This window comes from Populus trichocarpa, chromosome 2, assembly GCF_000002775.5.
Source record: "Populus trichocarpa isolate Nisqually-1 chromosome 2, P.trichocarpa_v4.1, whole genome shotgun sequence".
In the NCBI taxonomy this organism is placed as follows: Eukaryota; Viridiplantae; Streptophyta; class Magnoliopsida; order Malpighiales; family Salicaceae; genus Populus; species Populus trichocarpa.
The window spans coordinates 14,094,349-14,111,406 of NC_037286.2; the positions used below are offsets into that span (position 1 = coordinate 14,094,349).

The following is a 17,058-nucleotide window of genomic DNA, read 5'->3' on the forward strand; positions in this document are numbered from 1 at the left end:
CAAGGTCTTGCCGGGTGCCTGGGACTTGAAAGCTAGGCCCGTGGGATGCATACCTGGTTGACATAAGGAAACAAAATTATAGAAAAATGATAAAAAAGAAAAAGAACATAAAATACTTCTTACATTTGTTATTTTTTTTATTCAATCAATTTAATATATTTATCTATTAAATATCTTATTTTTTAATATTAAATACTTTAATTTACATTTATTTCTCGATTTTTCAAGTTTTGTTTTTAGATATCATTAATAATTATTTATTTATTTATTTATGTATATAATTCTCAATTTATTTAATTACATGTGCAATTTGTTAAATTTTTTGAACTATAAATGCATTGAAAAAACATATATATATAATTTTTTTATAAAAAATAAAAATACTTAACCCTCAAAGGCACGCAAGGGTTATGTAAATAGTATATCACAAAATGACATCGTAATCAATATTTCTTCTTACAGAAGAAAGTTTTGATGTCGTTTAAATTTTGTTTAATAAAAAAGGGCCCAACCGGGTTCGAACCGGTGACCTCTTGATCTGCAGTCAAATGCTCTACCACTGAGCTATGGACCCCGATTGGCTTTAAGTAAAGCATGTGTTATACTTAGCCATTTGTAATCGGAAAATTTTCCAGATGCGAAAGTGACTTGAAACTTATCCGGTGCTACGTCGGACATCTCATCCCTTACCGAGCTCCACATGGTCGGTCTTAAAGAAGATGTCGGTGACATTTCCACGTGCACTTGAATAAAGTTGTTTGTATACTCACACCACCACTCGTGTCAATTCATCCTACAGCAATCAAAGAACTACTCTGACAAGCTTCAGAGTTGGCTATTAAGGAAGGACACAAAAACTACTCCGACACAATGAAGCAACAAAGTGCACAAGGAACCTCTTACAAAAGATTATGACCGGTCTAAGTTTATTTGAAATCGTAATTTAAATTATTTTTTATTTAGAAATATATTAAAATAATTTTTTATATATTTTAAAAATTATTTTTAATATCAGCATATCAAAATGATTTAAAAAGATATATAAAAAAATTATTAAAAAAAAAGTCAGGGTTTTACTTGCTCACCTAGACCCACAAAATACATTTTTCTAAGAGTGAGGTTTTCTCGAATCCAAAAAAAAAGTTTATCTGATTAAGCTTGTTGTTGAAGTCAAGTATAATTTAATTATATATAAAATTTAATTATAAAAACTAGTTTTTCTTGTTTTTTCTATGGTTTTATATACAAACCTCAATCTCAATTATAAAAATAAACACAATTTTTATCTGGTCTCTCACTCCCCGTACAATAATATCCAGCATCATCTGAATTTAGATGCCAATAACCTTTACATAAATATTCAACATCATGCTGCAGCCCATTTCCAATGTGAGTTTGCTGCCCCAAGGTGTTTGAAGCAAAAAGGATGCGAGAAAGAAATTTAGATACCGTCGACATGTCTAATGTCTGCATCAGCTTGGAGATACCCATTTATTTTTTAAGAAAAACGAGCATGGATACCCGTCCTGATTGAATTCGCTGATGAAAAAAACTTGCTTTCAAGTTATGGTTGCGGGGCTTTCTGGAGATCTAATTAAAAGTGACGTCCATCAATTTTTCAGGTTAAATTTTGTTCTAACATTAATGCTATATATGACATAAAATATCATAATATTAAAACTCAATTATAAATAAATTAACCCTCTTTTACAGTCCATGGGAGCACAGAACTATTTCTTCCTAAAACATTTTAGGGCTAAAAATTTATTAACAAAACCCTCATAATGCAGGTAAGTGAATGAAATATAAAGAGAGATTATATATGCAGAAGGGCAAGCACATGAAAGTGTGATTTTTATTGTGCAAAATTTAGGGTTCCTTTAATTATAGAGATTGGGGAGAGTTAAGAGATTGGAGAGAGTTACTTGGACCGAATAACAATCTTGATTGTAATAATAGTTTGCCCCAAAATATAAGCTTCGCCGGCAATCTTGAGAATACATTGTAATGATAAAAATAAGAAAGGAAAACTTACTTTTACCATGCAATCTACTGGAAATTAGTCAAAACAATGGCGACACATGTCTCGCACACGGTGGTGAGTGGAAGCGATTGTGGCATATGGATTCACACACTGATATGGATGATGGCACATGGATTAATGCATCAATAAGGATAGGTGCATATTGATTAAAGTGTCAACCGGTTGAATCAAGTACGCATCTTTCTCCTCTTCCTTTCTATATTGATGGTGAAGTCCACCACCACTCCAAAAAAGTGATTAAGCCAAGAGAGATTTTGATTTTTTATTTTCTTTATCTTTTTTTATGGGTTTGATAATTTTGGATGGTGGTGGTTATTTCAAGTTCTTTGGTGTTGTAAAGAATATCTTGACGAGCTAATTGTGAAAGGATAAAAATAAAAAAAGGAGTTGCCACCTAGTTTTATGGTAATTATAAACCTTAACTGATTTTTTAAAAATTCTACATAAAGGACTGGTTATCTTAAATGAAAGATTAAAATCACTCTAAAACATCATTCTAAGGCAAGTTGCTTCATGTTTTTTTTTTTTTTATGATAAATGTACATATGGTGTTTACATGCTAAGACTTTTGCCTATATTTATCTAAAGGTAAACGATTGTTAAGTCTTAAAGCAGTAATTAGGGACCTAGGCTTGACTATAGAGCCAAGACCCTCACTTTTAAAATACAAGTGTATAACCTAAGAGGATAATAATGACCAATTAGGCTTTGACCCATTTACCTTTGTTATATTCAGAATGGGCTTGAAAGCCATCACTCATACTCGATAGACCTTTATGAGAGTACATCAATCCAACTCATATTTTCTTATTATACAAGGATGAACATCCTAGCACCCAAAACACATTTGCACATGTTGAAAAATCACTTAACAAATAAATCATCATTTTTTTATTCCTTTTTTTATTTATAAAAAGTTGTGTATTAACTATTTTTATTTTTCATCTTTCATCTTTCATCATCCTTTAATAACAATCGAATAGTTCATTTATTTCATATTGGTTTAATGGATAATAAAAATTAATTATTGCATAATCATGAAAAAACATAAATGATATATTTTTTTAAAAAAATAACTTTGATTAAGTAAAAAAAATGTTTATTCCACATCATTCATCCAATTTATGAACTCTTCTTCTTGTAAAGATCCTGTGAATTTATGAATTTTAATGCGAAATCCAAAATCTCCAGTTTTTTTTTCCTGATCAAGAGGCTATCTCCTTTGCTCCTACCTCTAGAATAGGTTTATGGTACTACCCAAGGACCATAGTCACTCTTCTTCTAACCATGTTCCTATAGGTCTCTCTTTTTTTTTTGTTTTTTTTTTCTAATTGGTTTTTGTGTTTTTATTTTTTTTTCTCTTCCTAGTCTATTTTTTTGTTAGCCTTTTCCTAGTGTTTTTTCTCTAGGTTTTTCTAACGTGTTTATATTTTTTTCTTATGCTTCAATTTATAGTGTAGTGGAACCTATCAATTTTAAAAATAAAATAAAAATATTGAAAGATTGAAAGATTTTTATATTCTTTCATTCTTAAATGAGGATTTCAAATTTAAAAATTTTATGGTCAAAGATTAATTTATTTTATTTTATTGAATCATGCATAATCTCTTCCTTTCCTTCTTGAATTCAATGAGATGCATAATTGGTGATTTTTTAAATATCTTTATTAAAACTGTACTTTTTCTTGCATGCTTATCATTTCACTCCCTAATTTGTTTTTTTTTCTTTTCTATTTTTTATATAAAAATTTCCATATAAAATAAGATAAGTAAAATGCCATAAATCATAAAACAATCGTAAATTGGTTGAATCACACTAGAAAGAAATTTTCTTGGGAACTTAAAATACATTGAAAAATTAGAGATAAAAATTAGATTATGACAATATATATGATGATGATGAAACTGCTAAAATAAAAGGTCGTGGTGAAGTGAATGTAAAAAATAATGGTTTAATGATCATAATAATAATGGATAATAATAATGATTTTTATTATAATGTTAGGGTGATATTATTGGTGATGTGGTAGTGAAAATGATAGCAATCACATGTAAGAAATTAAGAATATAAAATAAAATAAAAACTATTTTAGTTTTTTAAATTGTTCATAAAAAAATAAATGTTGTAGCTCAACCAAATATATTTTTTAAGTTTGGAAAAATTACCCCTGACATTCTATTTGGTCGAAATTATACTTGTTTATCAAGTTTTGAAAAATTATAGGCATCCTAAACTTTAGTGTGGGAATAAAACTTTACATCTTATACGTGACGTGTTAAAAAAATCAATAAAAAATATCTAATTATTTACAAGTTTGCCATTATTTTCTATTTATTGACTAAAAAGCCTTTATAATATTAATATCATAATATTGCCATCAAACTAATATTACAATTTTGCTGAAAATTAGAAAAGAACTAAAACTCGGTATCTCATCAAACACTTTGTGTGCAATACAGAATCAATCATAATTTTCCATGACCCATTTGAATCAAACACCAACTACAAAACCTAAAAGATTATGACCATATTTACTACTTTCAAATCTGATTCATTATTCTTACTATCTACGAGTCATATAAGAAAAAAAACTAATCTCATTACAAACTTTTTAAAACCACATACCTTGGATCATAAAATAAATCACCGCAGAAGAGACCTCATCAAGTTTAAGGTCATCAACTTTACCACGAATCTATCTTTTTTTATTTTCATAGGCAAGATATATAGTCTAGGATTTAGATCACATGTATATATCTATGCCTTTAATTTTCTAGTTTCGAAGAAAAATAAAGGAGAAAGATGAAAAAGAAGCAGTAGTTCCCAATTCCTAACTTGCTTATTACAGTGAACAAACCACCTTTTACATTCTGGAAATGGTTGATAAATTACTACTTGTTTAGATTTGAACCAAGTCAGAGCAATCTGAACATGAATTATATAAAAAGATGAAATTCATGTATATTTTCAGAGCAGACTAAACAGTCATGACTATATTATTTTATGCTTGTTTCTTTGTTCTCGTTGATTCTCTAGCAGAACTCATTCCTGCAAAAGAGCCTTTATAATGCATGAGAACGCATGAACATGGTCAACTTTTGATCGAATTGTGGGGGTACACTAGGAGTTTTAATATGCAATATGTTTTTTTAAAAATGTTTTTCAATTGAAAGTGCATTAAAATGATTTGTATTTTTTATATATTTTTTAAAATTTTTTACATCAAAATATCCAAAAAAATTTATCAATCAATAATGCAAACTATAATTTTTTAAAATTTAGTACAAATGCAATTTTGATTAAATATAAGAGGTTAGGAGTAATTTTTAAAAAAATAAAACAATAAATACAATGAACAAAACAAACGCACTAAAGGAAAACTTGCTACAAACAAGAGATAGAGAGAGGGGGCATGGAGAGAAGAGATCCACCAAATAAAATTGGCAAGAAATAAAGGCAAAGGGGACACAAACAAGAAATTGCAAATGGCAAAAAGGCCAAGTGTCAAAAGAAAAGAAATAATAAAAATAAATAAAAATAAAATGTTAAACTGACTTTACAAAGCAAAGCTAATAAGTGTAAGGAGGCAGTTGAGAGTTGGGTAGCCTCCCTCCCCCCTCCTCACCTCCCTTCATTTTCATCAATCAAAAGCGGGTATTCCCACGCCTTCTTCCCTCGTGTTCTCCGCCCCCTCTTTCCCTTCTTATACTCCCTTTCCCCACTTCCTTCTTCCCCTCACTTCTCTTCTCTTTTCCTTTCCCACTCTAAATGGCATCAGCTTCAGCTTTCTCTGCTACCAAATTCACCCAGCCGTTTTCTCTCAACGGCACTACCTCCAGATCTCATGAAAAGCACCAATCTTTCTTTGATCCTCTTAGGACTGCCCCTTCTTCTTCCTCTTTCCTTGGATCCACCCGCAAACTTCGCCTTAGTTCTGCTTCCAAATCCAAGCTTGTGGCCAATCCCAACCGTCGATCGGCTGTTGTCGCTGTCTCTGATGTTGTCAAGGAAAAGAAGGTCAAATCTACCACCAATCTGGTAACCAATTCCACAAATAACCTCTCCACTATTTCCCTTATCGAATGCTTCTGTTTTGATTTTATTTTGGTTTTTATTTTGCTTTTGTTTGCATTTCTGTGCACAAGAGACTGATTATCGTATACCGTTTTAAGCTTTAATTGAAATCATGTCATTTTCTTTGTCAATTAGGATGACATTAAATTAAATCCCAAGTTTTATTTTTTAAATTGATTGTAACTATGTAATTAGCCTAGAGATTTAATTAGATGCATTGCTAGGCATTTAAAACGGAGAAGCTTCGTATGCGTTGACGTGTTAAAGCTACTTTTGTGAATTATGATTAACGAGATAGAAATCAAGAACGTTTCTTTCTTCTCCATTTTTTACTCATTTAATTAGTGGTGTCTTTAGTTGATCACTAAAGAAGAAGGATTGGAGGTATATGAAGATATGATATTGGGCAGAGCTTTCGAGGACATGTGTGCCCAGATGTATTATAGAGGCAAAATGTTTGGTTTTGTTCATCTTTACAATGGTCAAGAGGCTGTCTCAACTGGGTTCATCAAGCTTTTGAAGCGGGAGGATTCTGTTGTCAGTACTTATCGTGATCATGTACATGCTTTAAGTAAGGGGGTCCCAGCTCGTGCTGTCATGAGCGAGCTCTTTGGCAAGACTACTGGGTGTTGCCGGGGCCAAGGTGGATCTATGCACATGTTCTCGAAAGAGCACAACTTGATTGGTGGGTTTGCTTTTATTGGAGAGGGAATTCCAGTGGCTACTGGTGCAGCATTTTCCAGCAAGTATAGGAGGGAGGTTTTGAAGGAGGCGGATTGTGATCATGTGACATTGGCCTTTTTTGGTGATGGTACTTGTAACAATGGGCAGTTCTTTGAGTGTTTGAACATGGCAGCATTGTGGAAATTGCCCATCGTGTTTGTTGTTGAGAATAACTTGTGGGCTATTGGGATGTCACACGTGAGGGCAACTTCGGATCCAGAGATTTGGAAGAAGGGTCCAGCATTTGGGATGCCAGGTGTTCATGTTGATGGAATGGATGTTTTGAAGGTGAGGGAGGTGGCCAAGGAGGCAATTGGAAGGGCTAGGAGAGGAGAAGGACCAACATTGGTGGAATGTGAAACTTACAGGTTTAGAGGACACTCATTGGCTGATCCTGATGAGCTTCGTGACCCTGGTGAGCATTTACATTTGGTTCTCGTTGTTTGGCTGTCTATTTCATTCCTGGTCATTGATTAATTTAATGAATTTGCATTTAGCAGTTCAATTTGATCATTGTTATTTTCTCTTTAGAATCCCATTTCTTCTATGTTTTGTGACTTAGCTTTTTGCCTTTGCAAGTTTAAATGATATGAAGGACACCAGGCCCTGTATGATTTTTGTGAAATGCTTCTGATTTTTTCCATTTCCTGTGCCTATTGAAATATCTACCATTTACAGTAATAAAATTGTTTTCCATTTCTCCATCTTGATTTGATGCAATATGGAGCTAAAAGTTCAAAATGAGTTGCCAACTATGTATAGGTTTATTGAGGCTTGTTTGAGTTAAATTCTGGTTATTATTGACCCTGCTAGTGCACAGCTTTACTTTTTAAGGAGGTGTTTTATTATTTAGTGAACTTTTTTCATCTGCACCTTTTCGTTCCCTTTCTTGTCTTGTGTTTCTTCTTCTTGGCTCTTCAGCAGAGTTAAAAACCTTCCCATCTGTTATTGTGGTATCATAGTATTAGCACAGAGTTCTTCACAACATCTTATTGCAATGATGTCTACTATCCTTTCTATCCAATTTCATTTGTTGGTTTGTTTTCCTCTAAATGAATGCCTTTACATTATGATACCATGACAAAAACCAAGCTACTGAGAAAAAAGCTCTAGTGATTAGTTTCCAACAATGCTAGTCCAGAAAAGGAAATATGTTACTTGGGAGATTCCCTTGTATATTATATGTGGTGGTCAGTAGGCCTAACAAGCATTTACATATAAACTCATTGAGGTATTCAATATCTCAATAGAGCACCTTGAAATGATTCGGTAAAACACGAGATACTAGTATTCGATTTTCTGTTTTATAGTTTTGTTTCATAAGCCCATGCACATTTCTCTTCCTCAATCTCTTGGTTCCTTTTGGCAGCTGAGAAGGCTCGCTATGCTGCTAGAGATCCCATCGCAGCCTTGAAGAAGTACATGATTGAGAACAGCCTTGCCAGTGAAGCAGAGCTAAAGGCTATTGAGAAGAAGATAGACGAAGTGGTTGAGGAGGCTGTTGAATTTGCAGATGAGAGCCCTCATCCATCACGCAGCCAGCTACTTGAGAATGTCTTTGCTGATCCAAAGGGCTTTGGAATTGGACCTGATGGCCGGTATAGATGCGAGGATCCAAAATTCACAGAAGGTACGGCTCGTGTCTAGGTTTTTGAAGTGGAACATTCATCAACTCCAGTTGTGCTCGTTGGTCTGCACAGCTCCATATTCATTAAATCTGGTCATTTGTTGCCGCCCTAAATTACTGTGTAAGCAAGTTATGTTGTTCAGGTTACCTTTTCAATCTTAGATTTTGGCTTTGTTCTCTTAAGCATGTCCGTTCATTGTACTAGCGTTTTGAATAACAAACCTCCAATGGACTAATGGTTCCTGGTTCATATAGCTTCGAATGTTTGTACCAATGGATAATGGCTCCGAATTTTGCAATTTTTTAGCCCATCTTGCTGCCATTTAAATTTTTTTTTGTTTTGTTAGCTAATTATTGCAGCCAGCAATATCAGTTAAATTTCAAGGATCACATGGTTTGTGCATGTGTTCCAAATATCGTCGGATGAAAATGATATGGTTGGATATACAGCATTATCTGACGATTATATCAAAAAAATTGCAATCATCACACAGAGCACTGCCAAATTGTTAATCTTTGTCCTGCTAATCGTTAGCTTAGCTAAAAAAGGCGAGAGAGAGAGAGAGAGAGAGAGAGTTCGCTCCTAAAGATAGAATTAGTGGTTTGAGCATGTAGGGTCTTGTTGAGATTTGGCGACGCAAACTACGGCACACTTCAATGATACTGGGAAAGGTACTCCATTTGAGTTGGCTAACTGGGCTTTTCTGGTGGCAGAGCAAGTATTTGTTAACCGTATCTCCGATATCCATGTGAATATAAACCGAATCAGCAAGGTCCCCAAAAGCACTCCATGTGACCCGAACAAATATACCACGAGACTCGAGAGAACAAGATGCTACCAAGAAAAGAACGGTGAAAATCTGACGAAAATTCCTATCTTCACAGAATAAACAATGTCGCAAATCAGAAATAAACACCAGTTTGAAACAGACCGTATTCTTAATTTCACAGAACACAGTTGCTGGCAAACTAATTACGCATTACCTGGTTGTAAAATGAATCATGAGAGATTTATCGAAAAAATAAGCATGTGAAGTTGATTCGGTAATACTCTTTGCAGATAGTACACCGTAGCAAATATAAGAAGTTGATTCGGTGAGCTTCCCAATCTGAACAACCAAAATTTCTTATTTGTCTCATAAAATCTTTAAGAATGTTTATACACTTCCTGAATTTCAAAAGTACAACGCTCAAATAAGCTCAAGATGATGGCGAAAAAATGTGTACTTCAATTGAAATAGAGAACAAAAGGAGCACAAAAGGCAGACAAAATAACATCAGACTAAGAGCAACTACAAGGTGATTCTTATCATTCACATGGCGGGCAAAAAGAATATGCAAGGGACATTTCTTCACCAAAATAGATGGGATCACAACTTCAAAGCAGCAATAGCTTCAGGTTTAAAATCAACCCTTAGACCCAACACTCGCCTAACCTCTGCAGGGGTTAGTCTCCAGGTCATAGGTCCAGAGTTCTCACCCCAGAAATCTAGAATCTCAGATACCTTTTCTAAGTTGAGAATAGTTGCCATTTGAGTGAGACGAGCAAACTTGTCTCTCACAGTCCTCTGAGTCATGCTAGAGAAATGGCTTACCAATGCCCTCACATCCCTGTCAAGCTGAAGGCCTCCAAGCTGACTGAACCTCTTCTGCATCATGATCACTTCGAGCCTCTTCACAATGAAGTCAATGACCAAATGTACAAATGAATCATAATTGTTGGCAGTCATTAGAGGCTGGAGCCACGATACATTTGTCTCAACAGAGTGGAGAAGCCTCTGGACCCATGGGTCATTCACCTCATTATCTGCATATTCAGCCTCAGATAATTCATAACTGATGGTTGCTACACTATCTAATACTGGACGGATTCGAGGTGTAACGGTTGCCACTAGTTGTTCCATGCCAGCATTCAGGGCTTGCTTGAAAGTACTGCTCACATCACCCAACTCAGACAAACAAGATTTCACCCTTTCTCTATCTGCTGTTGCAGGGAATGCCTGTTGAAATTATTGCATTAGGTTTAATTGTTAGACATTGAGGTGATTTCAACAAACAAGGAATAAAAGCAATTCAAGTGATTGAAATCAACCATGTCAACTGGTATAACGGGAAACAAGTATCATAACAAAGAAAACGAACATGGAAGGAGTAACTATTGAAATTATTGTGGACACTTTAATTATAAGCAATGAGGTGGTTTCAACAAACAAGCAAGAAAAGCAATCCAGGAGTTCGAAAACAACCATGTCAAAGGGCACAACAGAGCATAAGCAACAAAATAAACAAAAGGATCATCGAAATATGCTTGAGAAACATCCATACTCATTTAATTGCAATATTTAGTTCAACATAAAAGATAAGAATCAGCCATACATTAAATGTAGACGATGATGCCAATTCTTCTGATTTTTTTTTTTATTCCTTGAAGTTCATGACATCTCTATCATTTCACTTACCATAACAGGTTCTATGTGGAACATTAATGGATAACAAACATATTCTAACAGTCTAACTAATAGTGTGACTAAATAAAAAATCACAAGCAAGTTAACACGCAAGGCATAGACTAGCAAGCACAACAGCTATTTCTTTTGGTTACTTAAAGCAAGAATTATAACTTACCTCAGCACATTGCTCTTCAATCTCATGCTTCAACTTCAAGACATACTCGCCACTCACATCCATATTATTCAATGCAGTGGCAAACTCAGTCCCAGTCTTTTGTACACCAACACCACCCAAAAACAGCTTTGCACCAAGGTTTAGTTCTCTCATTTTCTGTTGCAAAGCTTCATGGTATTCATTACTTAACAAACTACCTGCAGCACTCAAGACTGCAATCACAGAATTAACGTTTGAAGTTGATATTGCCCTTCTCAAGCAACTTTGAAGAACATAGAACACATCGTCAACAGTAGACGTTGTAAGGCTATCAGGCACATGCTCATCAATCTTAATAGCTTTCCTTACATTTTCAACCATAAAGAATCCCTCTAAAATCACATAAAACCCAGTGATCTCCTGAACTACTCTACTAAAACTCCCACTCCTAAATGATTTAGTAGCTCGTGGAACCAACTCGGGATCAACAGAGCTCAACCCTTTAATCTTCGAAACCATGAATTCTGTATAATCCTCACCTAATTGCATCAATGACAATATCTCTTCTAAATACAACTCAATCTCTCTTGGGTCTGGCCCTTCCGGTGCACCAACAGCAAGTAAATTCTTATTCTGTGCATTAATCTCCGACGCCAACTTCCCCAGTTTCCTATACTCCATATATTTCTTCAAAATCAAAGAACCCCTCGAATCACACTCCTCTTGTAATTCGCAAATTGCATAAACAATCCCATCTTCACCACACAAACCCCTCAATATCTCATCATTTTCTTCAATAGCCAAAACAATATCCTTAAACAAATTCGTCAAACCCCCAACAAAATTAACATTACTACTAACATTACTATTATTATAACTCTGTTCCATTAACTCCACTAAATTCTCAAACTCAAGCCTAGATCGCATCGAAATCACTTTCTTTAAATATCCAACATAAACCTGCAAGCCCTCTTCTTCCAATCCTAGAGGCGAAAAAAGCCTGATAAACCTTAAAATCGTCGAATGATCCCTGGAATCCACCGCAGCGGACAACTTCTTGCCCACAATTCCTTCGAGCGTTCTCTTCGACGCCAACAACTGCTCTCTCTGATCCGACCCAGAATCTTTATACTTTGCATCAATCTGCAAAAATGTCTGCACATACTTGGCAGCAGACTCATAATCCTCTTTTTCAAGCGCATTCTTCACTCCTTCAATACAATTCCCTCTCTCAACAATCGCATCAATACGCAAGAGGGTGGAATTAACACGCGACTGAGCAAGATCGAGCTCACGCACTTTGGCACTCACGTGATCTGCTAAATCGCAGGTGGAGCGGACATTGGAGTGCATGTGGTCGAAATCGGCCTTGACAATCTCGAGAACATCAGCGGATTTTTGGAGGTGATGGAGATTCTTGTCGAGATCGGAACGTTGGGATAAAAGAGTATCGAGGTTGAGGTCGAGACCGCGTTGGTAGGCTATGCATTCGTGGAGGAGACGAGTCATGGCGCCTACGTCGGTTAGGTTGCGAACGTGGTCTAAGGCTTCAGGGGTGCCGAATTTAATAGAGGGAGAGTTGAGGGTGGTTTCGTCTTCTTGTTGGGGTTCTTCTTGTAGTGGTTGTGGTTGGGGTTTTGGGGATTTCGTGACTGCTCCATTTGGGGTTGCTACCATTTTCATTTCTTTTTGGATCCTGGATCTGGAGGAGGATGGGGATATTGATGAACAAACAGATGATGGAGTGATGAGCGGTGTTTTGATCTTTCACCTGTTTTAAGTTTGTTTGGGTTTCTTTATTTTCGGGCCATATAGATCCAAACAAACCCATACCGTCTACGTACTCACTTCATTGTTTTTCTGCTCTTCTTTTTTTTTTAAAAAAAAAACAATTATATTTTTCTTATTTTAAATACTATTTATGAGAAATGGAGCGGCTATAGGTCAATGGAAATTATATTTCATCTTTCAATTTTTTTTATATATTTTCTTCTTTCTTTATTAAAATGTTTTTCTTAGAAAAAAAATTGTATAATGCCGTGAGCACATATTATATTTTTACATGTATTGTATCTTATTAATTTATTAAAAAATAATTTAAATGAATAGAAAAAAAATCAAATTATCCATTTATTAAAAATAATTAGATTAGTATGTATTTTTAAAAATTTCTCATTTACTTGTGCATAATCACAAATGAAATTTAAATTCTCTCTTATTTGTAAAAGGGTCGATCCGCCTTTCCAAAACAAATATCCATGCAAATTTTGGAGCTGGAGGCTCCGTTTCGCAAATGGGCTGACCAACCATATCCACTTGGAAAGTTTGGAGCTCATTTCTCCAATGGCCACCCGCAGCAGGCTCTTAGGAGGACCCGACACTACTCTCTTCTCCTCTCGAAACTTTGGACCCTACCTTTCTTCTTAGTGACACCTGGGTTGGGTTATATAAAGAAATACGAATTCTAGTTTATTTTTGAAAATTTGGATTCGATCATCTGAAATTCAGACAACTGTGTCCTCACTCAATTCAAGTGAATTTTTATTTTGGTTCTATTGCAGCTATGATTAATCGATTTTTTTTCATTGTTTTGATTCAATTGCAACAGCTACACTATATAATTTGGAAACTTGGTGGGATTTTAGCCAAAAATTGGAAAGATGAAATTCTATCAAGCATGGTAGATAGGCTTTTTGCTGAAATTAAAAGGATTGAAACGAAATTAACCTGGTGGGAAGGTGGAAGCTTGGGTTTTAGCTGAATATAAAAAGTGAAACAAGATTCATCACTTATAAAGCTGTGGGATTGTACTCTCAAGTTTTCGGTTCCTTGTTGAGTTAATTGCAGGTTTCTCGGAACCCTGAGACCGGTGTAAGCCGAGGATGTGGTTACATCACAATGAGTTCTATAGAGTCGGCAAGGAATGCAGTCTCTGCATTGGATGGATCAGTTGAGTGTGAACTAGCTACCATTTTTTTATTATCATTGTAATTATTTCTGTATCTGATTAACAAACATATTGCCTGAAATTCGTTTTCTAGGATGTCGGTGGCACTTGGCAGGGAGAAGGAACCCTGAGGCTCTGAACTCAGCACCCACAAAACACCTATTTTACGAAAGTCCACATAAGTTGTGCATAGGCAATCTTCCCTGGAGTACAAAACTGGAGTAGCTGAGGAATCTATTTAGCCAGTTTGGGGTTGTGGATAGTGCAAGGGTGTTGTATGATCGTAGAGGAGGAAAGAACCCTACTTATGCCTTCCTTTCATTTTCATCCGCTGCAGAACGTGATGCTGCACTTTCAATGAATGGAACAGTTAAGGCTCATTAGCATCCTCCCTTCTTTCAGCTTTCTCTCTTCTTTCACTTCGTTTGTCATTGTTACCGGCCCGTTAATTGAATTTTTCTTGCAGGACTTCCATGATCGTGTTTTAGCTGTTAAAAGCGGGGTTGAGAGACGACCAAGCTCTGGCTGAGATTTTGCTGCTTGCATAAATGTAATGAGGCTGGACAAATACAATAGCTCGAAGCATTCTCCTTACCTGAAACATTGGCAGAGGGTTTGCTTTCTCATCCTCGTTCCTTCAAATTCAAGTTTTGTATCTCACACTGAAGTTCGAGTACCCGTCAAAGTTTTGTAGGCATCAACTTTATATTAAAAGTACATGAGAATCTAAGTAAATCTAAGTAAAATTGGTTTTAGATTCTTGGTAGGTGATTCATGATTGCATATTCATGTGCTCTGATATACTCTCGTAGCCTCTTGTTTATGTATTACGAGATTGATTACTTTGCTGATTTATTGTGTAAGACGCAAGTAGAACACAGCAGCTGCCAAAATTTTCCCTGGATTTGAGCATGGAATTGTTGTCTGAGCAAATTAGGCACCATTCTTCCAGCTGAAACCTTTTCCTTCTGCGTGTTTTTTTTCAGAATGGAAACTACAATTGAGATTTGATTTTCTTGATTACACCTTCGTGCTTGCCCTTACAATTCACTCATCAGTATCCAGTTCTGTCACTAGTTAAAAAACCATAAACCCTAGCGAACCATCACGAGAATTCTATGGCCTGGTGATCCCCAGCCTCAGGATCTATTTACTGTTTAAAGGAGAAAGAAAAGTCAGCAGCACAGAAAGAAGCAAAGAACACTCGACCTCTCCATTTTATTTATTCATAAGCAAGGATCTATTACAGTTTGATTATTTATTATTTATTAGCATGTTACGTTATTAAAAATCCATCTCATTAAAAATCCATGTCAACAACATTAAAAAAAATAATATTCTGTCCTATCATTCTTATAATAAGAAATCCCTAAACAATCATAACCAAAATCACAGCTCACCCTCCTCCTAAAAATCCATGTCTTTTTTATTTGCAAGAAAGTTTTTTTTTATTATGAGCTTAAAATTTGTTATGTATAAAGCAATTTAAAAAAAAAATATCAAAACAATGATATTTATAAATAATAAAGTTTAAGAGATTATTTTAAAGATTTTTATCTCACATTAAAAAGATATTATTTTCTCCTTTTAAGTTGAAGTATTTAAACTAAAAAAATCTTTTATCCTACATTAGAAAAGCACGATTTTTTTCTTGTGAATATAAAGTATATATACTAATGGACTCTCAATCCTACATTTAAAAAATAATATTTTTTTATAATATTTATATAGTTATATAGTGAACTTTGATATGAATTAGTAGCCAACAATAAAAGGTGGTAGGCTCATGCATATAAGGTTAGATCGAGTAAGAAAAAAACATTTGATTGCCCCTGCGCGTAAGACATCGCCTATACTTTTTGAACCTTTTATATTTGGTAATAATTTATTTTTTTGCCTTTAAATTGCCACCATAGTTTTTTAAACTCTTAAAAATAATTTTCTAACAACTATATATTTTATAAAAAAAATGTTGTACCAACAATTAATTCTACCATTTATTCCCTAACTAGATTTAATTTGAAGACTTTAATTCTCCTATTTATTTTCTTGCTAGTTGTTGTAGGCTAGGAAACCTATATACACACCTACACTTATCGATCTAGTCATCTTAAGTTAAATTATTAAATATATAACTCAAGTTATAAACTCAATAGGTTTAGTAATATCATTTTTATAATTAAAAATTTTATTTTATTATATGATAACAAAAATAAACACTTTAAAAAAATAACCAGATAAAATTTAAAAACAAATAATGATGAATCGGAAAAAAACATATCTTACTAATATTATAAAAAGACTTATAATCCTACTGGAAAACAAAGAATGTTATTTAATAAAATAATATCTAAAATATATTCTTAATTAATTTAAGAATTTAATAAATTAATATACTTATAATATTTTCAATTAATTAATTTTTTAAAATAAATTTAAATTATAAAAAAATCAGTTGTTGGATAACCCAGCATAGATCATGTTTAGAAGTGTGGTTGCGGTTGCTTTTCAAAGTGTTTTTTATGCCGAAATGCATCAAAATGATGTTTTTCTATTTTTAAAAAATTATTTTTGAGATCAGTATATCAAAACGATCCAAAATATACAAAAAAATTTAATTTTTAACAAAAAAATTAAAATTTTAAAGGAACGCGGTTTGCACCGCATTTCCAAACGTGCATCACGAGCACGCTTAAGTCTAGAAGCCTAGGAATATGCCTGGGTGTTTTCTAATTTTTTTCTTGGAAGCAAATAATATGTCATTTGCTTTTAATTTTTTAATAGGTGAAAGGTTGTTTATTGTTATGTTTTGGATCCAGAAACCAATTTAAAATTGTTTTCATGGGAAAATACTCCAACAACAACATAAAACCTCCATGAACTACTTACCAATTCTTTAGCATCCCAATATCACTAAAAAATAATAAAAATTAAGCAGACGGGACACGTCTTTCTATTTTTTTCAGGCTTTTCACCCAGTTCATCTCTTCCAAGAGGAATTCAATATTGAGTTTTCCACGAGTTCTGAGATTGGATTCT

At 34.2% G+C, this 17,058-nt stretch overlaps 2 protein-coding genes, 1 long non-coding RNA gene and 1 other non-coding gene across 4 annotated transcripts; 2 read left to right on the forward strand and 2 right to left on the reverse strand.

The window, feature by feature from the left end:
• Positions 1 to 502: 502 nt before the first annotated feature.
• Positions 503 to 574, reverse strand: TRNAC-GCA (transfer RNA cysteine (anticodon GCA)). Its single transcript has one exon. It is a non-coding gene; the product is annotated as a tRNA-Cys (tRNA).
• Positions 575 to 5,611: 5,037 nt separating this feature from the next.
• Positions 5,612 to 8,767, forward strand: LOC7478801 (pyruvate dehydrogenase E1 component subunit alpha-3, chloroplastic). Its single transcript, XM_002301406.4, has 3 exons — positions 5,612 to 6,082; positions 6,476 to 7,256; positions 8,211 to 8,767. Exons 1-3 carry the CDS (start codon positions 5,813 to 5,815, stop codon positions 8,486 to 8,488), a joined length of 1,329 nt encoding a protein of 442 aa, XP_002301442.2. The 5' UTR covers positions 5,612 to 5,812; the 3' UTR covers positions 8,489 to 8,767.
• An 811-nt stretch (positions 8,768 to 9,578) lies between these two features.
• On the reverse strand, positions 9,579 to 12,864 carry LOC7487744 (conserved oligomeric Golgi complex subunit 4). Its single transcript, XM_002302639.4, has 2 exons — positions 11,094 to 12,864; positions 9,579 to 10,468 (listed from the first exon to the last, which is right to left on the reverse strand). Exons 1-2 carry the CDS (start codon positions 12,753 to 12,755, stop codon positions 9,839 to 9,841), a joined length of 2,292 nt encoding a protein of 763 aa, XP_002302675.2. The 5' UTR covers positions 12,756 to 12,864; the 3' UTR covers positions 9,579 to 9,838.
• Positions 12,865 to 13,283: 419 nt separating this feature from the next.
• On the forward strand, positions 13,284 to 14,778 carry LOC18096393 (uncharacterized). The gene is made up of 3 exons (XR_002980026.2): positions 13,284 to 14,021; positions 14,114 to 14,388; positions 14,486 to 14,778. It is a non-coding gene; the product is annotated as an uncharacterized LOC18096393 (long non-coding RNA).
• The last annotated feature ends 2,280 nt before the right edge of the window (positions 14,779 to 17,058 follow it).